Below are 19,548 nucleotides of genomic sequence, written 5' to 3'. Positions count from 1 at the left end.
GGAGTGGGGAGGGGAGGGTGTGGGTCCTCCTAGTCCCAAGACGGAGACTCTGTCCAGCAGCTGAAGCCTCTGGGTTGATTTAACCCTTTCTTCTCATCACACCCTGTGTCATCACTTAGGACTCCTCCCGCCTTTGCTCCCTGATCCCCTCCCCCACCACACAATAACCCCCTCTCCTGCCCGAGACCCCTCCCAGGCTCCCAAACTCCGCCTCCGGGCTCACACTCCCCCTGGGCCACCGCCTGCCAGGCTGCGCCCCTCTGAGAGCTCCTCTTTCCCAAAGCCGCCTCCCATCCCCTCCTCTTCCTCCCCAGCAGAAAGACTATCCAGCTACCCCGGCAGCCCCACATTAAGCCAAAGCGATGGATCTTATTCTTTGAGGAACTTGCCCCAAATGGCTCGCGGGGAAATCGGGGCACTACCGTTACTACTTGCGGTGGTAAATGGGGATTGGATTGCACGGAGCTCTCCCACTAGGACTGGGATCTTTGCCCCTTTTGGGTCTCCCTTGACAAGCAGACCGGACTTGAAGGCAAAATACCCTTCACATTGGGCTTTTAGGTCATGTGATCGGGAGCTGTAACAGTGAGCATGAAAGGTGATCGAGTCAGCCTGGCTCTCTTACTGGGCTATATATAGGGTGTATTCAGAGAAGAGGTAATAGGTTTTGTTGGTAATATGGTGAGTTTGAGATGCCCATTGGCTATCTACTTCAAAATGTCTGGAAGGAATTTGGATGGGTGCACTAGGACATTAGGCTACATCCCACAAAGTTTTGGTATGTTATCTCATTGCTGTAATTGTTGGAATGAAATTATTTTTCCTATGATTTGCTCTTGTACCTAATCAGCCTCTAATTATTTTTATTTTAGTGTTTTATTTAAACATTTACTAGTAAAGCTACTTTTTAACTTTCATCTTGATACAGTTTCAAGTTCCAAATTATTTGACTTCCTCTCTCCAGCTCCGCTCCCCAAAATGACAAGCCATGTGATATAGAATTTACATATGCAATCATGGTCCACATTATTCCATATTAATCACATTGTGAAAGAATCAGAACTGAAGTTTTTCTTTATATAAAAGTACCTGATGGAAGAACTGAACAACTGAAGTCATGGGCTGTTTCTGTGAGATTATTACTGTTGGCCCTTGGCTCTTGAAGTGGACTGAGGCCATCAGAGAGTGATAATCTTGACTAGCAAGTGGGATGGATTCTCTTTGTTGAACTTATGTGAGACACAGGCAAGAAGAACATGGGATGGACAGAAAACATACTTCTTTTTTTTTTTTTTTTTAAAGCTTCTTATTTACAAAGCATATGCATATTGCACTAACTGCAGAGGACTTATTCATTTAGGAATGTGTAAGTTTCCTAATTCAACAGGATGTAGTTTTAGAATTTCTCATGTCTTTCTGCCTCTCCAAACTGCCAAACATACCCAGAAGGGTTCTCAAAACAGAGCTGGAAGAGATCCTAAGCCTAATCTAAAATGAAGACCTGTAGAGTTAAATTACGTTTACAAAGCCACAAAACCCAGAATTTCAACTCTTGTCCTAAATCCCAATCTAGTGATATTTCAGTCCCACTGTACTGCCTTTCTAATACACCAGGTGGGAAAGAAGGATCCCATATATTTCTGAAGCTGTCTCCTATCCCTAGTCATCTTTTACTTTCCCTTCCTCATCCTCTCCATAAGGTTCAAGATAGAAGGATAATTATGGAAGGCAGTAGCACTACCATCTTCTCCCAGTGATCTCTACCAAATCCAATTTCTTCCTTATTTAATGCATCTCCTCACAGTTCTAGTGAGAACCAATCAAGTTTTTTTATGAAACTTTCCATATTAATTACATTCATAAAGTTTCTTTCCAGTGTGGATTCTCTGATGTACAGTAAGACCTCCGTTTTGTGTAAAAGCCTTTCCACATTGGTTACATTCATAAGGTTTCTCTCCAGTGTGGAATCTCTGATGTTTATGAAGATGTCCTTTATTTCTAAAAGCCTTTCCACACTGGTTACATTTGTAAGGTTTCTCTCCAGTGTGGATTCTCTGATGTGCAGTAAATGATTCCTTATACCTGAAAGCCTTTCCACACTGATTACATTCATACAGTTTCTCCCCAGTGTGGCTTCTCTGATGTCTAATAAGAACTCCCTTTTGCCTAAAACCCTTTTCACACTGGTTACATTCATAAGGTTTCTCCCCAGTGTGGATTCTCTGATGAAAAGTGAGAGATTTTTTGCATGTAAAACACTTTTCACACTGGTTACATTCATAAGGTTTCTCTCCAGTGTGGCTTCTCTTATGTACAATCAATGATTCCTTATAGGTGAAAGTCTTTCCACACTGGTTACATTCATAAGGTTTCTCTTCAGTGTGGATTCTCTCATGTAGAATAAGTGAGCTATTGTCTGTAAAACCCTTTCCACATTGGTTACATTCATAAGGTTTCTCTCCAGTGTGGATTCTCTGAGGTTTAGTAAGAACTCTTTTTTGCCTAAAACACTTTCCACATTGGTTACATTCATAAGGTTTCTCTCCAGTGTGGATTCTCTGATGTCTAATAAGACTTCGCTTATGTCTAAAACCCTTTCCACATTGATTACATTCATAAGGTTTCTCTGCAGAGTGAATTCTCTGATGTAGACTAAGATCTCTCTTATACCTAAAAGTCTTTCCACATTGGTTACATTCATAAGGTTTCTCTCCAGTGTGGATTCTCTGATGACCAATGAGACCTTTCTTACTTCTATAAGTTTTTCCACATTGGTTACATTCGTAAGGTTTCTCCTCAATGTGGATTCTTTGATGTACGGTAAGATGCATCTTATTCCTGAAAATCTTTCCACACTGGTTACATTCATAAGGTTTCTCTCTGGTGTGGATTCTCTGATGTGCAGTAAGAGATCTCCTTTTTCTAAAACTCTTTGCACAATGTTTACATTCATAAGGTTTCTTACCAATGTGAATTCTCCGATGTACAGTAAGATCTCCTTTTTGTTTAAAAGCTCCACTGTGGATTCTCTGATGTATGGTAAGATACTCCTTATTCCTGAAAGCCTTTCCACATTGGATACATTCATAAGATTTTTCTTCACTGTGGATACTCTGATGTAGAATAAGAGATTGCCTATTCTCAAAACTCTTTCCATACTGGTTACATTCATAAGGTTTTTCTCCAATGTGTATTTTCTCACGTGTAGCACAGATTTCTCTCCAAGTGAAGTTTTGCTTGTGAGTACTTTCTTTCATTTCAAGTGTGATCTCACTTTCTGTAATAATAAAAGAACATTTCAAAATGGGGGGAATAACAAACAGGAAAAGACACCACACATACACACACACACACACACACACACACACACACACATTCACACACACATACCCTTCCCTTCCCTCCATCAACAAAATGGAAGAAGCTCAGTTAAAATCTATTTCCCCAGGTAGAAAAACTCTTACATGGGTAGAATCAGTCCTTAAAGATTCCATTAGATCACATCTCAAGGATGATTTAGTTTCTAATGGGCTTCAAGCACAAATATATTGAATCCTCACAATAAACCTGTGACAACACAGAATATTTTCATTGTTACTATTTGCCCAGCTCAGGCCACCAGCCCAGAGAGAGAGACTTGAGTGAAAGCCCTGCAGCTGAGACAGGAATTCATACCCGTGAATAGGCTGGCTCTTGTAAGAAGAGCAGGACTAGGGCATTCACAAATGAAGTGATTGCCCAGGGTTAAGCAGTTTGTTCTTTACAGATGACACCAACTTAAGCACATGGTAGAATGTCAGTGCCTTGAAGAGTAATATTCAAAAATCAATATTAATATTTGGAATTAATATTCAGGGAGAACCAGTAGAAATCCTGCCTAGAAGGAAGGCAGAGACTTCTTACAAAGTGAAAAACTTCAGACTTCATGAGTGCAAGTAGCTGAAGTGAAGATCTCTCATAATCCTAAAGTAGATCAAGCCTATACACCTAAGTTTTGGTTTCTTGAAAATCATGTGGTAGGGGAGGGAAAGAAAGATTTAACCTGTCAACATTCCAGTTCCTAATCAGGGAACACAACCTCTATAGCCAATCAGAATTTATATGAGGGGTACTGGGAGTGGGTCTGGGTTTTTCTAGGAGTACTCTGTATAAAAGTTGCAAGTGGGCACTGGGGGCAGCTGTCTCCTGGCTCCGGACACATCCCTTTGGCTGGGAGTCTGGATGACCGCCTGGCCCTCATGAAGTTCTAATAAAGCTTTTGTTCTATACCTTGAGACGCCCCTGAGAGTTTACTTTTGGATAAAATTGTCTCATACACTTCATTAGGCATAGGATAGGAACAACTTAACCAAGGACATTTACAAGCTTTTCTAAGTCTTTGGAATTCCCCAGAATTTGTTATAAGAAGGAAATTTGGGGAATGGAGAATGTTTATTGATCCAAGAAAAGGAAATGGACACGTGGAGATAATGAAAGCTCTTCAGCTTGGGTTTCCATCTCTCAAATTGCCTAAGGAATGGTCTTTTAGGATAAAAATTCTATTCCTCTAGATAAGGAGGATATGAAAGAATTTATTTTTCACTGCCCAGCATTAATTCAGCTGGGCCTTATAAAGGATTTGAATGGACAGATTTGTCACAGGGTATAAAGAACAGCCCTACTTTGTGTAAAGGGTGTGTGGCTGCTGACCTTGCTCCTGTGAGAAAAGTATCTCCAAGAGTTATGGTGGTATTACCTTTAAGAGAAGACAGTGTTTTAGACCCACAATGCTAGCTTACAAAAGAAGCTCTAGAGACTCTAAAAGAGATTGAATTGGCTTTATCTAATATGGCTGAAAAAATGACTAAAGAAATATTGGAAATATCAAATTTTGTTACAAAAAGGCACCCACAGCAATCCTTCATCAAGGAGACAGTATGAAGAAGTGGTGAACCTCTAGCACAATCAAAAAAAATTCATTTTACCTAGTGTTTGTGTTTAGAATTTCAATAAAAGCCATTGAGAGAGTAGTAAAATTATCTGGGACAAGACCTGGCAAAATATACACCAATTATACTAATACACAAATTGATGTGTGTTATGAAGCCATCCAGATGGAAAAATTTATTGGCTACAACTCCAAGCCTTGCACATGGGTATGTAAAAATAATTTTTGATTCGATCTATTCAGTAGATGTGGTACAAAGAATTGTCACAGCTCAAATAAAATTTGTAGTCTTTAATATATATTATCAGCTCTTTATAGAACTTCGAGAGTGAGTGAGAAAGCGCTCGGGTAATTATATCCTACATGTATATTTTCATGTGAACTTTCAGATCATATTTTTATCATCAGGTTGCTAGAGCCTTATATCTACAAATTGTGATAACTAAAGAGGAAGCTCAGAGCATAGCAAAAGGCTGTACAGTTTGACTTTCCTTTTACTCTCCTATGTTCTCTCTAGGACAAAACCCTTATGGTTTGAAATTTAATGCTTTAAGGCAAATGGACATTACTCACTTTAAGAGATAGTGTGTCCATGTAACTGTGGATATACATTCTCAATTCCTTATGGCTTCATTCCAATCTGGAGAAGCAGTGAGGCATGTGATCGGCCATCTTTCCATTGTAGGAATCTCACATGCCCTTAAGATAGGTAATGGATTAGCTTATACATCTTCTGCCTTTAGATCTTTTGCATTGAATTTGACTTTGCCCATTCCATTAGCATTTCTTATAACCCTACTAGCCAAGTCATCATGGATAGACTATTTATAACCCCAAGATGTTCCAGTTCATACAAGAGAAGGAATTTTGGGATATGCACAAGATGTGGCGATACATACATGTGATTGCCTGCAATTTTTACATTGTTTGGATTTTACTCCAGCAATGCACTTCTGACACACAGAAAGTGAAGCTAACTAGCAGACTGACTAACAAGGACAAGAACTTTCTTTCCACACTGATGTGGAAAGGCCTGGATGGCACCTGGAAAGGCCCAGGCTGGATCAAGGTTTGGGGCCCCGGATATATTCTTTTCATTTTGGATGCAGATCCAACAGCAGAAGAGGGATCCCAACCAGAGACATTTATGACCTGGGGATCCAAGAAGAGAAGGGCACACAACAGCCCAGAGGGACCAGCCAGATGTCAGCAGACCTTTAGATGCTGATGGCAGCCATGTCCCTCCTGACTGTGACACCAGAGACAGCAGACACAGCTCCAGTGTAGCAGCTGAAATGGACTGTCTTGGGGTGATGTGCAATATAAACAGACTGTTGAATGCACAATGGGCCTGCTTGCTTCTCCCATGCCTGCTCGCCATATGGTGGCCTGGGGAGAGGCTTTGCCCTGTGGTTTCTATTTATGGACTATGCCTCTAAATTAGTGGGTGAAAAACCAACATGTCCACCTGCCAATGTAACTGAGGACATGAATTTGCTTCTATACACCTTTCCCTGTGTTTTCTTTCAAAAGATGGATACAATTGTAACTAGATATTGTAACAAATGTAACTAGAATTGTGACAAGTGTAACTAGAATTGTGGCAAGTATAACTAGAATTGTGACAAGTGTAACAAATTGTAACACCCTACCTCACTGATATTTTACCTTACTGATATCCTACCTTGTTGATATCCTACCTCTTTGGAATATTAGCTCCTTGAGTACAACTTTATTGAATGGGTTGAACGCTTGGTCACTGTTGAGCCTAGTTCTCATTGTCATACTTTTATTTATTGTTCTGCTACCTCTTACCTCCTTGGGCATGATACTCTGTGATCTCATGGATCAAGAGAACTATTGCTGATGCTAAAAGTTAGCTTGATGAGATGACCAATTCCCACTTTACGCAAGAAGGGAATTGTTAGGTCAAAGGACAAATGTTTCAGCCCAGTGCAAAAAGGAAGTAAAGAAGCCGGAGATGCTTGAGGTTCCCAGAGGTAATTTCTGTGGTCAGAGATTGCCTAGTGAGTGGGACTCTGCTCATATGGAGATAGCCTCATTAATGGGAGTGTCTCCTTCTTTGATTAGCTGTGCATGTGGCCTCACAGACCCTATTTAAGCCTGGTATAGGAAGGGGTCAGCCTCTTTTTCCTGGGATAGCCAAGAAGATGGATAGCTGAGAGGTAAGGAGCCAGATAGTGAACTCGTGGATCTTTCGCAGACCTGGCGTTCACATGGGAGTTAACAGGTCAGAGCAATATGTGAGCAAGTATAATAAAAGACTTAAAGTTTGCATGTGGCTGTTCTTGAGCACGCTATTGGTTGGTTATTCAACTACGGTTTACCAAATCGTAGCCAAAGACATCTGAAGAACTCAGAAGAGGTAAGCCCGGTTAAAGTTGGTGTATACACTGCAAAGATCAGTGGCCAGAGGATTCTTTGAAGCTCTGGGAATTAGGAGAGACTGGCAATGTAAAGAGCAGGACTAGGACATTTGCAAATGAAGTGACTGCCCAAGGCTAAGCATTTTGTTCTTTACAAGCTCTGCCTTCACTATTGACACATTAGTTCAATTCTCATCTTTTCCTTTTCCTTTCATTGTGTGCATTTTCTGGTGATCACTTTCAGTTTTATTTTTATCTGTTACATTATCTGGTCACATTCTAGAATGTATTTGTTTGGTTTTTAACCTGAGATATGAGATTTTGTTCTGATGCAAGACTTTTTATTGACAGCCACTGTTTATCATCATATCCCCCTGCATAATCTGTTAACAAACACAATTTTTAAAAATGCTAGAAATCACCCACATCTGAAAATATGTGTCTCATATGGAAAACTGAGTTAATTGTACTGTGGCATGGAAAGGCAGAGCTTCCTATTGCAACTCTTTCCCCTTTTGAAGTTCACAAGCTCCTTGAAGGAGGGGAAACAATGATCCAAGTATTTGACCCAAAAATTTGTCAATACAGAGACTGTATGAAGTCATAAATTGTGCACTGGAACAATAAGTATGTGCATATATCTACCTTAACAATTATCTTTCTCATTCAAATGATTATGATCAGGACTACACAGATTATGGAGTACATGGGGTCCTAACCTCAAACATTGATGGCTTCTAAGTGTTACAGATTCTTTCAGATTCTCAGCTTGACAAAAATCATTTCCAAAATTCCAGAAAGGTTAGATATCCATGAATAATCTCCAGATCAAGATATTAACTTGGGAGAAGATTCTGGGAAGATGGTGGAGTATGCTGCAAAATTTCAAGCTCTCACTATTCTTCCCACAAATAAAACAATTTTGTGTCACAGGGCAAAAAGAGAATGGTGAAAAATCAAGAGCTGGGACAGAAAAGGAGTCCTATGATCCCATCTGAGGAGCTCTGAAGAAAGACCCCAGACTGAGGATTAACTTGTGAGAAGTGTGCTACTACTGTGGAAACATCCTATGGGGATCCCTTGGGAAAGCTGGGTATAGTTGCAGCCTCAGAAGGAACCAGAGATTTTTGCCTACTGGAGTCATTGTGAAGTAGGGATATGAGTCTGGGAAGACCAAGGAACCTTCCTAGATTACTTTTGCCTACTGGAGTAACTGTGAGAAGAAGAGATTGGGAAAACCAAGGGAACCTTCACAGATTAGAAACTCCAGGCTCAGCTGTGTTGCTGAGACCTGAGATTCAGTGACTGGATCAGGAATAATTGAAAAAGAGATCTGCCCAAAAAGTATTTGAGAAAGAATTCCAAGGCTGCTCTTTCCCCCAGAACCCAGCATTTACTTCATGGTAGCTCCCAGGAGCCCCTTAAACCACAACTCTCACATCCCTGCTTTCACCTCACTCACCTAGAGAGCAGCTTCCCAGGCCTTCTTGGTCCAGCACCCAGGGTGCTTGCATTTGCTTAACATGAGAGATCACATCATCTCTGGGAACTGGAAGCCCTGAGCATGGAAATAAGGTAGGTATCAAGGAGAGGGTTCAAAGTGAGTTTATTTTTAGGGAATGGGGTGAGGATCCAGAGCTGCCCCATTTTGAAATTCACCCTATTCTATTGAAACAAATGAATCTATGGGAACCCCTAGTGCCTTTCATGCAAGAAAGCCATAGTAGGGTTTGTCACATTTTAGGTTCATTTCTGGAAGAAACTTCTAACCCCATTCCTGGATAAAAAGGGTAATTATAAAATTATGCTGTACATATTTCTATTAGTACTTCATCTGGATGCAAGTCACATGTTTCTTCATTTCAGCTTTTTCTTAATTTGGGTATTTAGAATAATCAAAGTAACTTAATTGCCAGAAGTTTTTCCTTAACAATGTTGTTGTTAATGTATTGTAAAGAAAGCATAAGGCACAGTCCATGGAAAACAGTAGATGAAAATGAATGTTTATTCCCTTCCCTTCCTTTGCCACCACTGGTGCTGAAATTTGAAGGCAAGAGGAAAGAAGCTTCAGGACAAGTTTCCTATACTAGAAACAATCATGGGCTTTGGGCTACAGAGTGATGCTTGCTAAATAGAAGAGTATTCCCAGTCCTAGCCCTGTGCCAAAGAAGGACAAGTTTTCAGCAATGGATCTGCTAGAGCAATTTTCAGAGCTTTGGTAGACCAGTCTGTGTCCAGGCAGAGGTCAGCCAAAATCAGCTCAGAGTAGTTCCTTGGGGGAGATGCTTCCACACTGGTTTGATGTTTGACTTGAAGCTACCTAGAACTGGTAAGAGACAGCTTCAGGAGCAACCAAGGACACCCTCAGTTTTCTATGATAGCAGGCAAATTTATACAGGAAGAATCTGATGCTTTGACACAGCAGACCAGCCCTTTCTCCTTTCCCACTGATACACCCCCCCAAACCCTGCACCCCAGGAAATGATGATACGTCCCTAGATTGCAGATTCAGAGTTAACCAGGAGATGTCCTTACCCAGGGACAGCAGGTTCCAGGCATTCTCCACCATGACCTCCTTGTACAACTCCCTCTGAGGAGGGTCCAAGAGGCCCCACTCCTCCTGGGTGAAGTCCACAGTCACATCCCTGAATGTCACCAAGTCCTAAAGCACCAAAGTCATGAGATGTAGAGCTGAAAGTCACTTCAAAATTCAAGAAGCCAACCAACCCTCCCCAATTTATATGAGGAAAGTCAAGCAGAAAAGGGATTTGCTCAAAGCTCATGCCATTTGTGAGTGTCAGTCAGCTCCTGCAAGAATGGTCATTAAGAGTCTTATCGAATTTTGAGGAAAAGCATTTTATAGAAGCAGTTGGAGTAAAACTGAGATATGTCTTATTATTGAATGCATTTCCTTGTGGAATCAGCAAGAGTATGTGTTTTATCTGTGAGGTAGAGGGCTCTGTGGAGAGCAAGAGGGTGATGGGAAATTTCTTCCTCAGCAGAAGTGATTTAAGCAATGTATTCTAAGGGAAATTCTGTAAAGATTCTGAGAAGTTAGCAAGTATAGCATGCTCTGGGAAAAAAGTTTTATTTCTTCTGTGAGGTCCCCCTGGGGATGATGTTGGTATGGGCAAAACATATTATACCTTTATTGGTCATTGCTTTCCTTTGTTTAAGGCAAATATTCCTCAATTTTTATATTTCATTACAGGGAAACAAGAAACTGGAAAAGAGGCTGCCTTCATTAATTAAAAAAAACATAGGGAAAATATTGCCATTTACTTTATGAGAAATAAATGTTTTACAAAGATGACTAGCAATGAACAATCTAGAGAGAACAGCAATCATAAAAATAAGTTAAGAAGCCCAGAGATGGACCCTATATAGGAGAAGGTGGGCAGAACTGGGAATACCCTGATACTCGGGAGGGGCCATCTCTATTTCCCACCTGCTACAAGTACATCATTTTGGATTTCTTCTTTGAAACATCTGGTTTTTGTTCTAATGTGGACTTTCAGCTTATTCACTCCCTTTGTCAGCAAGAACCCAACCTGCCATTATCAGGCATAACCAAGTCCCAAACTGGCCTGTCTGCATAGAGTGACTGGGAGAATGGAAATCTTTTTCATCCTCCACTATCTATCCCTCAAACCTTTGGGCATTTATAAACAACATTTGAGATTCTGATTACGATGTTTTGGGCTTGGGACCCGATCTGCCAGGTGGATCCCATCTGGTTCCTCTTTGATCCCTCCCTGTGAGCTCCCAAATGTTTGCCTGGTACTTCCCCCTCCTGCCCTAAGAAACCTTCAATCCTGTATCTCACCCATCAAACATGTACCCAAGATCAAGAGTTTTGCCAAGTCCTTCTCAGGACAAAACCCACTATGGAGTAGTCTCTCCCTCCCTCCTCATAGTGCCTTCAATTTACTGGTGACTTTGTCCTTAAGACAGCTAACCCTATACAGTTATAAATAGTATAAATATATAGTATAGCTAACTATAACTAACTTTGGTTAGTTTGCTAAACTACCTTATGCTTCTAGGGTGCCATTCAATGTAACAATCTTTTATGTTCCTTTAATGGAGCCTTCCAAATTCTTTTCCAGAGTAATCCTATTGCTCTTTTAGATCTATTTCCTACTTCCCCCTGCTGGTTCTTATTTTATCTCTTCATTTTGTCTATAATTTCTTCTCCTAAATAATAAATAAAAAATAAATAAATAAACCTACCTTTTGCAAAGAGAATGGCTTTTGTGGACTTGTGACATATTTCTTTCTAACTAGGAAGTGCTACCCTGACCTTCTCATAGTCTTTGTGTGATCCACATTTCAGCTTTCCTTTTCTCTGTTCTATTTTTTCACTTCTGAACAAATGAGGAATTTATTGCTCTTTTACACTTTTTGAGATTCCCATGGATTACTAAATCTTTCCTTTTCTCTTGGGTCCCTTTCTCAGTAAAGGCAGGCAGTCCTTTTCCTGATGGACAAGTCATCTCTGATTGATTCCTTAACTCACATCTAAGAGAAGATGTTGCAAATCTTTCTTTCACAAGCATCCCACAGCCCCATTTACCAAGATGAGGGGGGCTAGTGCACTCCTAACCTTCTCTTAAAGAGAAAGCCCAGCTACCTCCTCATTATTCACTGGCTAGCCTCCTTCGGGACTTTTCTGACTGGGCTTTCCACAAATCCCTGAATCAAGAGGCTCCTTCCCACCCAGACCTCTTTCCATATTTCTTGGGCCTCTTGATTTCTTTTGATCATTGCCAAGATGCAGGAATAGAATACTGAAATTCTGCCATGGTAACTCTTCCCAAAGAAACAAAAGAGAGAATAGACAGGGAATAAAAATATACAAAAGTGAAGGACAGCCCAGAGGAAATGAAGTAAACAACAATTAACAGTCAAAAAACATCTGCCTTTGCTGAAAGCAAGTGTATTGAAGGGAAACACAGCTTGAACAGAGAGAAGCTAATGATGGGAGGTCTCATGGAATGAACACTGGTTTAAGAAAATGGACACCATCCTAAAGGAAATGGTCAAAAAGAAATGCTCATTTCTGTACAGAGAAAATGAAAATCCAATGGAAAGAACCCCTCACTCACCCACAGAAAAACCCAACCCAACCTGGAAAAGAAAAACAAAGCCATGGCTACACACTCACATCCAGGTCAGAAACTCACAGAGCTCTCAGCAGGAGGCCCAGGATCAGACCACTTTCAGCATAGGCCCCTTTCCTGCCCCTGAGATGCTGTAGTAAAACAATCCATACACCAAGGAAAGCAGCAACAGGACCAGCCCAGACCTTCCCTTCAGGAGGGCTGCAGAGCCCAGCTCTGTCTTCAGGTCTAAAGTCAGGAAGTCTGCTGGACAGACAAGCAAAACGGACCCTCCCTAAAATAAGCAATATCCTCATCTAAGACACTCAGGGCAGCCAGACCAAAGAGTGCCTCCTGTCTCCAAGCACTGCCTCAGCTGAGGGAATTTGGGCACAAACCCAAGCAGGATTCTGGGAAAAGGAAGACCAAGAGATAGACGAGCTAATGAATGAGATCCTCGAGGGGAAACTGGTTGGAGAAGAAATAAGGGCAGTGACAGAAAGAATCAAGAGTTATAAAAACCTTGCCCACACAGACAACCCTCTCAACATTTGTACAGACCAAATGGAAGCCACAAGGCAATGGCAAAAACTAAAGCAAATGCAAGAGACTTTTTAAAAAAAAAAAAAAGGGAAGTGAATGTAAAACATAAGAAATAAGTCACACAGAAAAGAGAGCAAGGCAAAAGTTGTATTACAGATATCACCAGACTATCAGAATACCAACAAACACCAGCCTAGATACAAGACTTCAAGAAACTTAAGGAGAAATAAAGAAATCACAGATGACTCTGATGAGATGGGCCCCGAGTTGTGCCTCACAAATGTGTTTTCAGGGGTTCTAATAACAACCTTGCACAGTCAAAAGAACACCCCTTTCCAGATAAAAGCAGTTTTCTTATATTAAAGGATAGAAAAGTCCCACATGAACAAAAATGTTTGTGGCAGCCCTTTTTGCAGTGGTGAGAAACTGGGAACTGAGGGGATGTCCCTCAATTGGAGAACAGCTGGACAAGTAATGGTACATGAAGGTGATGGAAGAAACAATCTGTAAGAAACAATCAGCAGGACAATTTCAGAAAGGCATGAAGAGTCTTACATGAACTGATGCTGAGTGAAATGAGCAGAACCAGGAGATCTTTGTACATGGCAACAGCAAGATTATAAGATGATGAATTCTCACAAATGTGATTCTTTTCAACAATGAGGTGATTCAGACTAATTCCAGTGATCTTGTGATGGAGAGAGAAGTCTACACCCAGAGAGAAGAGTATGGGGACTGAGTGAGGATCATGGCATAGCATTTTCACTCTTTTTGTTGTTGTTTGCTTGAATTTCTTTTTCTTTTTCATTTTTTTCCCTTTATGATCTGACTTTTCTTGTGGAGAAAGATAATTGTATAAATATGTATGGCTATTTTAGATTTAACATATATTGGATTACTTGCTATCTAAGGGGGGGGGGTTAAGGAGAAATGGGTAGGAAATTGGAACACAAGGTTTTTCAATGGTCAATGGTGAAAAATTATCTTTGAATGTTTTCAAAATAAAAAGCTTCAAAAAAAATAAAGAAAAAGAAAAACAAAGCCCTTCCATACATTGTTTTTTGTTGTTGTTTTGTTTGTTTGTTTGTTTGTTTTTGCTGAAGCAACTGGGATTAAGTGACTGCCCTGGGGCACACAGATAGGAAGTGTTAAGTGTCTGAAGCTAGATTTGAACTCAGGTCCTCCTGACTTTAGGGCTGGTGCTCTATCCACTGCACCACCTAGCTTCCCCCCATAAATTCTTAATGAAAAGAATTAAAAATAAATGGAGAAAAACTTTGAAGATCAAACACAAGTAAAGAGAAATGAAAAAAAGAAATTTGGGATGAACTAGAATTTCAGAATAAAACAAATTTGTCCTTCAGTGACTCAAAAGGACAAACTTGTTTAATTCAATCATGATGAGATGGCAAGTGTCTCCTCTCATCCCTACTGGGGCTCACAGAGGGAATCAAAGCAGAGTAAAGCTGGGAGTGGTTCTGTCATGTCTTGATGATCTTCAGGAGAGAGTGGAAAGAGGGAAAAAGGAATACCCTAAGATGACTTGAGAGAAAGGAGGGATGGAAAATCTTATCTAAGGTAGGGAGGGTCCCTAAGTCAACATCTCTACCAACAGGGAGGAAGGAGTAGTTGGGGACATCTGAGTTCTGAACCTCAGTCATCTAGTCCAAGGAAGGAAGAATACACACAACACAGAGATGAAAGGAGAAATACATTTTACTCAGCAGTGAAAAAGTGGGGAAGAATTCAAAGGGGAGGCAGAATAAGAGGCTGGAGTGATCCCCAGATGTCCCTGACTATATAAATAAAATAAAAAGGAGATAATACAATGTAGCTTGCTGATTTTCCTGTGAGGATCCATGAAGATACTGGCAAGGTGCTTAACTCAAGTGTCTGCAGCTTAGTAGATACTTTATAACAAATGCTGGTTTTCTTCCTTTGCCCAGGCTAGAAGTTAAGTTGAAAACTGCCCTGATGGTTGTCAAAGGTGGTACCTCCCTGCTGAGCTTATCAGCCACCCTCTCCTGGAGTTCTGTCCTTCCCTGCTACATGGTTAGGTCAGTCCTGTTTATTTATAACATGACAAAGTTGCCCCAGAAGCAGACACACAGAGTGGGCAAAGGCTCCACGTGCCTCCCTTCAAGCAGGATTCTGACGGGCTCTGGACAAAGCAGGGAGGCTGCCCGGAGGCCTCAGGATCCACCCCTGGGAAAGCAGGTCCTGCAGATATGACAGATTTCCCAAGATGGCCCATTGCCACCCCCTGCTCTGCTGACCAGTGCACTTCCCCAGGAAAGCAAGGGGAGCCCTGTGCACTCAGGCTAAAGAACTGCAGTGTCCTGACTGGACGCCCGCTCTGTGCTGTGCTCAGGTAAGCCTCCTTTTACTGGTGGGAGGCCCTAGCAGAGTCTGACTGTTGCTGAACATGCAAACTAAGCATTGCCAGGGGTCAGTCCCATCCATGAAACTCTTCCAGGTCAAACCAGGACCTGCTGAAGGCGACAGCAGGGTCACAGCTTCCAAGAAATTGCCCCAAGTCCCATGACTCACTGACGCGGCTCTTTTCACCCTTCCTTTCTCGCTGCTGTTCTCATGTTTCTCATGCTGTTCTTTCTGCCAGTGCCTGGCTCTCTACTCGGGGTAACCCCAATGACACCACCAGGAAACCGAGTTCAACAGTAACAGGGCCCATCGTGCTGGAGCCGGGAACCCCAGGGGCAAGGAGGAGAATCCCAGGAGCTGCTTTGAAACAGCAGAGATCCGGCCCTGGACCAGGAGAGGTCTTAGAGACATCAGGGCCTAGATCATGCCCAGGAGTTTGTGCCCTGGGGACAAAGGACTGCTGCAAAGGGCAAGAACTGGGGAAGCCATCAGAGCTCTGCTCCAGGTCCGGACTGACAAGGGTGAAAGGTGAAGGGAAAAGGGAGACGGGTGAAGGTTGAAGGTTTTAGGGCTTTCCTGGACCTCCAGTTATTAATGAAGGGAGAGCCTGACTACCAGAAGAAGGAGGGAGGGGAGGGTGTGTGTTTGTCTGTCTGTCTGTTTGTCTGTCTGTCTGTCTGTCTGCCTGTGAGCATATGCGCCATGCTAGGCAGGAGGAAGAGGGGGAGGAAGAGGAGGAGGAGGAGGAGGGGAAGAAGAGAACAGTGTTGTTCCTACTGTGCTCAAGCTGATGCCGACTTTGGTAAAGGCACAGCACAAGTCAGGCAGTGCCAGCTTCACACCCCCCTCCATGGCTCCAGACACCTGTGATGGCTGATGGGGGTCAGGTCTGGAGGACAGCACTCACCTGAGCAGGTCTCAGGCTCCCAGAGCCCATTCCCTCCGGCTCCGGGCTCCCTGTATACACAGAAAAGGAACCAAGGTGACTCCAGGTTGTAAAATTCCTCCCGCTGGGCCCTTGTCTCTCTCTCCCTCACAGCCCTGCTGCCTCCAGCCTTTATGGCCCCACAAAGGGAGCAGCTACCAAAGGCTTGAGTAATGGAGGTCACAGCCAACCAAGGAGGTTTGAATTCTTTGCTTTTCAGAGCCCAGTGAGACCACCAGGAGCCTCCTGGAAAGTCCAGACCAAATGCAGGCTGGGATTGAGCTCTGAGGGCTGTGAGAGAAGAGGGGCCAGGGAAGGAGAAGGTCTGGGGAGCAGGGGGAGGGTCTCAGAGGCGAGACAGACCAATACAGGTCCCGGCAGGGAGGTCAGGGCCACTAGAGGGGAACAGCTGAGCCTGGGGAGGCAGGAAACCTGTGTCCCCAGATCCATCTAGGAGCTGAGAACGACTGTGGGGCTGCTCAGGGGGAGCCTGGGCTGGGAGTCCCTAAAGGGAAAGTGCAGCCAGGGAGCTGCAAGCCTGGACCAAGAGCCACGGATTCATTAAAGGGGGAGCAGGAAAGAGCATTGGTCACTGCTCCCAGGTGAGCTCCTGTGGGGTAGGAAGACGGGATACTTAAAGGGATGGGCTCTGAAGCAGGGTCTGAATCTCTTAGCAAGAAGTGGGTCCAGGGAGACAAGACCCCCGGGTCCTGATCAGAAGGCTGGAATCAGGGCTCTCGGATGCCAAGGGTCAAAGTCTGAAATCTCGGAGATAAATCTGGGCAGGGGAAGACAGCAAGCTGGGTGCATATCCAGCAGCGAGGCTTAAGGGGGTGCTTCCGGTAGACCTGGAAGATACCCTCCACGAGATGAGAGGAGGGGTTGGAGATTCCGTACCCGGGGCAGCCCGCGGAAGCCAGCAGGCGTGGAGGACGCTGGCTCTGACCTACCTGAGAGCTGCTAGCACAGTTCTGGCTTCCAGAAGCCAAAGCGATAGGAGCTCCCCAGGAAAAGGAGGACGAATCCAGGGGCAGGCAGCCAGATCACAGCTCCAAGACTTCCGCCTTCCAGCCAAGCCCCTTTGGGAGGGTCTTCCTGGTCCTCAGAGCCTGGTCCTGTCCATCCCGCAGGAGGATGGAGCCTTCTCGCCCCGGAGCTGAGCCAAGCCTGTAGGCCCCGCCCTCGGCCAATTGTCGGTTCCGCCACCCCCCCCCCCAATCCCTGCACCTCCCCCGTTCCCAATATTCTCCCTCCCCTTTGGTTTGCTTCTTTAAATCCTCCTTGGAGCTCCCTCCCGTCCCTCTCTGTGGGTCACAGATTCATCCACATTTGAGTGTTTACACACATGTAGCTAACTGACATCTTGTTTTGCCACCTTATCTTTCAAGCTTTCTTGTCACGGTACTATCTTTTTATGGACTACTTTTTTGGGGGAGAGTGTAGGGTGTGTGTATGTATTTTTCCATTCTATAGCTTGACTTCTAAAATTCATATTAAAGTTGGATTGTGGTTCTGGGACAGGGAGGCACTTCCCAAGCTTCTTCCCTTGGGGTCTGGTTCCTGGCTCCTGGCCTGTTGGGGCGGGGGCTCTCAGTCCTGCTTTGCTGGAGTGCAATCTGCTTCTTCCTGGGCTGGAGTCCACCTGTGCTGGATTGTACTCTTCCTTGACCTCTGTGAGACAGATCTTTCCTGCTGAACTTCTGGGCTGAAAAATGTTTCACCTTGTCCTTTTGTTGCTTCTTCTGCCCCGGGATTCATTTTGTGTATTATTTTATACTTGGAGGTGAGTCAGGTAGAGTTCCTTCCATGCTCCATCATGTTGACTCCACCATGCTGGATTTTCTGCTGAGGGGAGCAAGTGTTTTGGAGCACACATTGGGAGGGGAGAATAAAGGAAGAAGAGGCCTTTGGAGAGGTTTGGTCAGCATAAAGGAAGTGAGGAAGTCAGTAGAGAAGGAGGGAAAGGTCGACCATTAGTGATCAGAGTTTCAGGATAAGTGGTGAGAATAGAGTATGAAGGGGTGGGAATCAGCTCCAAGAAGCAACATTGGGGAGAAATGATCGTTGAGAGAGGCAGTAGTAAGTGATAGGAAGTATCAGGAGGTCTGTTACCTAGCAAGCAGGGTTACAGTCTGTGGAGGAGGGGAACATGTAGGGTCCAGTATTCCCCTCCCAAGGAAATTTGGAGGCTTCCCCAATCCAAGGGGCAGCCCTCAACCAATGGGTCTTATTCATTCTAAAAAAAATTATAAAAATCCTTTTATAATCATATGGGTTACTTTCATAGTGACCCAGTGAGGGTGACTGCCATATAATTCAGTGAATAGCCAGAAAGACACTGAATAATTGTCATAGTAATTTTAGAAATCTCACAGAGGGAGGAGTTCGAGAGCCTCTTTGCATACATTAATGCAATTTTGGCTAAAGTTTTGATTTACTGCTCAGGATTTAGCCTCCTTCTAGAACCTGTGTGCAAGGCTTGTGTTCTTGGATACCGGCCTGAACAAGTAAGGCTACATACGGGTCATTATGTCCCTGCTAGGACTGTCACCTCCTTACTAGGGGTTTCACTGGTGGGGATCCCACAAGGCTGTGTCATGGTCAGTGGAATAAGTTCCTAGACACACACAGGGTGATTTTTTTTAGACCCTCATCTACCTGGCTTTCATCTTCTTGGCAAGGCTTTCAGCCTTTGGGAGCCACACCAAGTGAGAAAGACCCAAGTCTAGAATGAGAAGCTGCCAGAGAAGGACCAAAGAGAGGCTGGCATCTTGGGGGCTGCAGATAGTCACAGGGCGGCTGCTTGGGTCTATTGCTGGCAGCAGCCCTCAGTGATGGAATCAGGTTGTGTGGCTGGGCAGGTGCAAAGAACAGTTTTTAATTGTCCAATGCCAACATACCAAGAGGTCTCTGGGACACATGTGGGCTAGGGGCTCGCTCCTGGTCTGTTTAACATTTTTCCAATGACTTGAATAGTGAAGGATTCTAGGAGAGCAAGAATGATACAGAATGAAACCTTGGATTTAAGACATGGCTGATGTGAGATTTCTTTTGGTGGACTATGCAAATTTATTCCAAGAGTTTGCTTTGTCTTTCCTTTTTCCACTAAGTGAGGAATGTAAAGGAGAGAAATAAATATCTTTCAATTGAAAAAGGAATCAAAATAAAACTAAGAAAGAAAAAAATGAATTTACTTTTGTAAAGGTTCACACAAATGGGACTGGCTCACTGAGGGATCTGCCACAGAAATGAGGATGGAGCCTTGGCGTCTGGATATGACAT

At 43.3% G+C, this 19,548-nt stretch overlaps 1 protein-coding gene across 2 annotated transcripts; it reads right to left on the bottom strand.

Moving 5' to 3' along the window:
• Positions 1–179: 179 nt before the first annotated feature.
• Positions 180–17,450, bottom strand: LOC116422027 (zinc finger protein OZF-like). Of its 2 annotated transcripts, none has more exons than XM_031957099.1 (5): positions 17,217–17,450; positions 16,119–16,298; positions 9,850–9,976; positions 8,777–8,872; positions 180–3,277 (listed from the first exon to the last, which is right to left on the bottom strand). In XM_031957099.1, exons 2-5 carry the CDS (start codon positions 16,191–16,193, stop codon positions 1,848–1,850), a joined length of 1,728 nt encoding a protein of 575 aa, XP_031812959.1. In that variant the 5' UTR covers positions 16,194–16,298; positions 17,217–17,450; the 3' UTR covers positions 180–1,847. The 2 variants fall into 2 exon arrangements, with proteins under 2 accessions (XP_031812959.1, XP_031812961.1); XM_031957101.1 differs by having other exon boundaries at positions 16,249–16,298.
• Between the last annotated feature and the right edge of the window lie 2,098 nt (positions 17,451–19,548).

Source organism: Sarcophilus harrisii, chromosome 2 (assembly GCF_902635505.1).
Source record: "Sarcophilus harrisii chromosome 2, mSarHar1.11, whole genome shotgun sequence".
NCBI classification, from domain to species: Eukaryota; Metazoa; Chordata; class Mammalia; order Dasyuromorphia; family Dasyuridae; genus Sarcophilus; species Sarcophilus harrisii.
This window is presented reverse-complemented; position numbering and strand designations above follow the sequence as displayed.

What these genes read in the sequence shown, in the direction of transcription:
- LOC116422027 (XM_031957099.1), bottom strand. Translation starts at nt 16,193, where the DNA reads ATGGAGGGGGGTGTGAAGCTGGCACTGCCTGACTTGTGCTGTGCCTTT. An exon ending in TCGGCATCAGCTTGAGCACA is followed by an intron (nt 9,977 to 16,118) that starts GTAGGAACAACA and finishes TTGGTGCTTTAG; the next exon opens with GACTTGGTGACATTCAGGGA. An exon ending in CCTGGGAAGCTGCTCTCTAG is followed by an intron (nt 3,278 to 8,776) that starts GTGAGTGAGGTG and finishes TTATTATTACAG; the next exon opens with AAAGTGAGATCACACTTGAA.